Source organism: Triticum aestivum, chromosome 6B (genome assembly GCF_018294505.1).
Source record: "Triticum aestivum cultivar Chinese Spring chromosome 6B, IWGSC CS RefSeq v2.1, whole genome shotgun sequence".
Classification (NCBI taxonomy): Eukaryota; Viridiplantae; Streptophyta; class Magnoliopsida; order Poales; family Poaceae; genus Triticum; species Triticum aestivum.
Genome location: NC_057810.1, coordinates 7574943 through 7579593, shown reverse-complemented (window position 1 = coordinate 7579593; position 4651 = coordinate 7574943). Strand labels below are relative to the sequence as shown.

At 47.9% G+C, this 4651-nt stretch overlaps 1 protein-coding gene across 1 annotated transcript; it reads left to right on the top strand.

The window, feature by feature from the left end:
• The first annotated feature begins 1149 nt into the window (after nt 1-1149).
• LOC123133082 (flavonoid 3',5'-hydroxylase 1) lies at nt 1150-3181 on the top strand. The gene is made up of 2 exons (XM_044552621.1): nt 1150-2111; nt 2360-3181. Exons 1-2 carry the CDS (start codon nt 1200-1202, stop codon nt 2987-2989), a joined length of 1542 nt encoding a protein of 513 aa, XP_044408556.1. The 5' UTR covers nt 1150-1199; the 3' UTR covers nt 2990-3181.
• Nucleotides 3182-4651: the final 1470 nt, after the last annotated feature.

Below are 4651 nucleotides of genomic sequence, written 5' to 3'. Positions count from 1 at the left end.
TTTGAAATTCAATACAATGTTATTCTCGGTGTTTTTGGAGATCTATTCGATGTAATATTCTTTTGCAGTTTGTTTGTTGAGATCCTATAAATTGTGAGTTTAGGATTAGATTATCTATGAATATTACTTGAGTCTTCTATGAATTTTTATATGCATCATTTGACAGCTTTGTATTTTTCTCCGATCTATTGATTTGGTTTGGCCAACTAGAATGATTTTTCTTGCAATGGGAGAGGTGCTTTGTAATTGGTTCAATCTTGTCGTGTCCTCACCCAGTGACGGGAAGGGTAGCGAGACACATATTGTATTGTTTCCATGAAGGATAAAAATATGGGGTTTATTTCATATTGATTGGATCTATCCCTCTATATCTTGTCATCTAGCTTAAGGCGTTACTCTGTTTTTATCTTAAATACACTAGATGCAGGCAGGAGTCGCTCGATGTGTGGAGTAATAGTAGTAGATGCCGGCAGGAGTTGGTCATACTCGTCACGGACGTGATGCTCATATTCATGATCACTGCCCTAGATATCGTCATGATTATTCGTTTTTTATCAATTGCTCAACAGAAATTTGTTTACCCACAATATTTGGTTTTCCAAGAGAGAAGCCTCTAGTGAAACCTATGACCCCTGGGTCTAATTTTATCATATTATTTTCAGATCTAAAAAATCAAAAACACAAAAATACCTCGCTGAGTTTTATTATAATTTTATTTGCTTTATATTTATCACTATCAGATTTCATCCTTGCGAGTAACCGTGAAGGGATTGACAACACTTTATCACATTTGGTGCAAGTATTTATTCGTTTGTGCAGATGTTACTATTGGAGATTTGTGTGTTTCTCATACTGGATTGATACCTTGGTTCTTAACCGAGTGAAATATTTATCTCTATTTTTCTACATCACCCTTCTCTCTTCAAGTGAAAAACCAACGAAAGCTCAAGAAATAGCAATCCGCCATGTTCAGGTGGGTGACTCGTTCCTATCCCTAAGCCCAATCATTATCCGCCATGTTTGACTTAAGCCCAATCATAATCCGCCACGTTTGACATTTGGCATACATAATCTCTGAAAAGAAAAGCATACATAAGCGAATCCATGTACTATAACATTACGAAATACTACTCCGCTAGCTAAGTGAACAAGCCGCGAGCTCTATCACGTTCATTCCTCTTCACACAGCGCTCGCCGCGATGCAGCTCGCCCCTTTGTGCACCGACCCGTTCGTGATATCCTGCACCTTCGTGTGCCTCTTGCTCCTTCTAGCGCTCCCCTACCTGAACCCCAACTCCGTCACCGGCCGCCGACTTCCACCAGGAACTCGTGGCGTCCCGGTCCTCGGCGCGCTACCGCTGGTCGGCCCGGCCCCTCACTCGGGTCTCGCGGCGCTGGCGCGCAAGTATGGTCCCGTCATGTACCTGAGGATGGGTACCTGCGGCGTGGTGGTGGCGTCGTCGCCCTCGGCCGCACGGACGTTCTTGAAGGCGCTGGACGAGCGGTTCGCGAACCGGCCGGTGATGGCCAGCGCGGAGGACATGTCGTACGGGTGCCAGAACATGGTGTTCGCCAACTACGGGCCCAAGTGGAAGCTGTTGCGGAAGCTGTCGAGCGTGCACCTTCTCGGGGCGCGCGGGGTGGCTGACTGGGCGAGCGTGCGCCGCGACGAGGCCGGCCGCGCCCTGCGTGCCATCCTGGAGGCCGCGGAGGCCGGGCGGCCCGTCGTCGTGCCGGAGATGCTCGTGTGCGCGCTTGCCAACATCGTGGGGAGGATCACCGTGAGCAAGCGGGTGTTCGACACGCAGGGTGACGAGTCCAACACCTACAAGGAGATGATCAAGACGCTCCTCACCGGCACGGGGCTCTTCAACATCAGCGACTTCGTGCCGGCGCTGTCGTGGCTGGACCTGCAGGGCGTGCAGGCCAAGCTGCTCCGGATCCACATCCAGTTCGACGGGCTAGTCACCAAGTGGCTGGCGGAGCACACGGCGACGTCCGAGGGCCGTGTCAGGGAGGGACGCCTGGACTTCGTGGACAAGCTCCGTGCCATCAACGACGACGAGGGGGCCGAGACCATCACCGAGGTCAACATCAAGGGCCTTATCACTGTAAGCCCCCACCCCACCTCGCCTACACTTCCATCATGTTCTCAACAGCTGATATATATTTCTTCATACATTATTTGTGATTAATTACCGCATCATCTAATCGAACAATGAAAGCTGATTTGCATGTCTTATGAGTCACGATGAAAGCTGGATGCATATATTGGATATCCTGTGCATGATAGATAGTCCACTCTTGAATACATACAAGCTTTCACACGAAAACACTTAACGTGCGTGCATGCTTGCAGGACATGTTCACGGCCGGGACGGACACGTCGTCGATCATCGTGGAGTGGGCAATGGCGGAGATGATCAAAAGCCCGTCTATCATGGCACGCGCCCAGGAGGAGATGGACCGTGTCATCGGTCGTGACCGCCGCCTCGAGGAATCCGACATTGCCAACCTCCCCTACCTGCAAGCTATATGCAAAGAGGCCATGCGCCTCCACCCCCCCACGCCACTCAGCCTCCCACACTTCTCCTTTGAGGAGTGCGAGGTCGATGGACACCATGTCCCTGCCAACACGCGGCTCATCATCAACATCTGGGCCATCGGCCGGGACCCGGCCGCATGGGAGGATCCCTTGGAATTTCGGCCAGAGCGGTTTCTGTCCGGGCCGGCGGCCAAGATCGACCCGGTGGGGAACAATTTTGAACTGATCCCATTTGGCGCCGGTAGAAGGATATGCGCTGGGATGCTGGCCGGAATGGTGTTTGTGCAGTACTTCCTGGGAATGCTGGTGCACGCATTTGAGTGGCGGCTGCCAGACGGAGAGGATAAGGTGGACATGGCTGAGACCTTCGGGCTGGCACTGCCCAAGACCGTCCCGCTTAAGGCCGTCGTCAAGCCGCGGCTTGTGCCTGCCGCATACACATGATTGTTCGTATCTCAGAACTTCGTGACGATCACCTCGCTCGGTGTAGTGTTTTATGTTTGTGGTGACCCAAGCTTTGTGTTGGATGTGCACATACATACTTTAGTCACTTTGTAAATTTACCTTCCTCACAAAATAAAACATGTACCTACATTTGGCGGTCAAAAGAGTATAATTGCCTGTTTTTATCGAGAACGAATTACTTCATCACTATCGATCTCTCAAGCAGTGAATGCAACGGAAACAGGTCCCGGAAGCGTTTTGGGAATTCCGGAAAGGTATAATATGTATCCGAAAAAGTTTGGTCAATTTATTGAAAGCACAAAAGGTTCTTGAAATCTTCCAAAAATTTCTGGAAGGGTGTACAGTAAAAACACCCTAGGCTAGGCCCATGGGGGCTACTCCTCCAAGTTGGTTGCCCTTTGACATCCTCCTGCTGGAAAGCTTTGCCGAGTGTTACACTCTAGCAAATGCTCCACCCGTCAGTCGCTATGAGCTCATGCTTGTTTATGCCAAGTGCTAGCAGAGGAAAGTCTACAAAGACTTCTCGACGTGTCAGTCTCTAGGAGGTCTTGCATGTGTTTGCCGAGCACTAGATAGCAGGAACTCGACAAACATTTTCTGCATTTTATATAAGAAAATGAAAAAATGTTTGCCGATCATGCTTTGGGAGACACTCGGTAAATGGAGCCCGCCACCAGCCGCTGAGTGAGGAACACATGGTTAGTCCTTTCCCGAGTTCTTTCTCGCATGTACTCGGCAAAGTGCGGAGTTGCTGAATTTTGTTTCGTGTACTTGGCAAAGATCTTCCTTTGCGAGCGCTAGGTCTTTGCTGTGTTTTTTGCCCCATGCATTCGGCTTTCTTTTGCTTTGCCTAGAGCGCGATAAAATGAACTCGGCAAACATAAGGCACTGACCAAAGTTGTGGATTAGATTACTGAGCATCCATTAGAAATACGACAATGATTACTTGGGGGGGTCTAAAATACGTGAGGACATAGGTTATGCTTTAGGTACTCGCTCCGTTCGTAACAATCTCATTCTAGCAATCAAATTTTCTTTCCAAATACATGTCTTTCTGATATGGTGAGACAAAAGCAGTTGGAAGTCATAGCACCACTTTGTCATTAAGTTAATTTGTGAATAAAAATTCTTATAAGTTAATCTGATTTAATTCAGTTATATACATGAACAATTGCCTTCTAGATTCCGGGCCAGTCATCATTATTTTGTGGTCATAAAACTTGTCTCATGTAATGCCATGAACAATTCCGAAATTTTTGTCAAGAATTTTTTATGTCATCCTCCATGCCTTCGCTTCCTCCTCCATTGCCTCAAATGAATGCAGCTAGCTGTTAGCCACGGCACCACAGCAGGACATGCTCTAGCCGTATCTCGGCCTCCGGTAGAACTCAAACAAGAGGTAGCTTTCTTTTCTTTTCTTTTTGGCGTTGTATAATGGTCCAATTAAGACCTATTTAGAAGAGAGGGAACAAAGAACTACAAACATGTCCACGTGCAGCTCACGATACAATTACCTTGACTAGTTTCTTAACACGTCTTGAAATTATCTTGAATATTTTGACTAGTACAATTACGTTATCATCTAATAAATGTTCTCAGTTTCTCACCGAACGACCACTCAAAGTATTCGTGCTGTAGTTC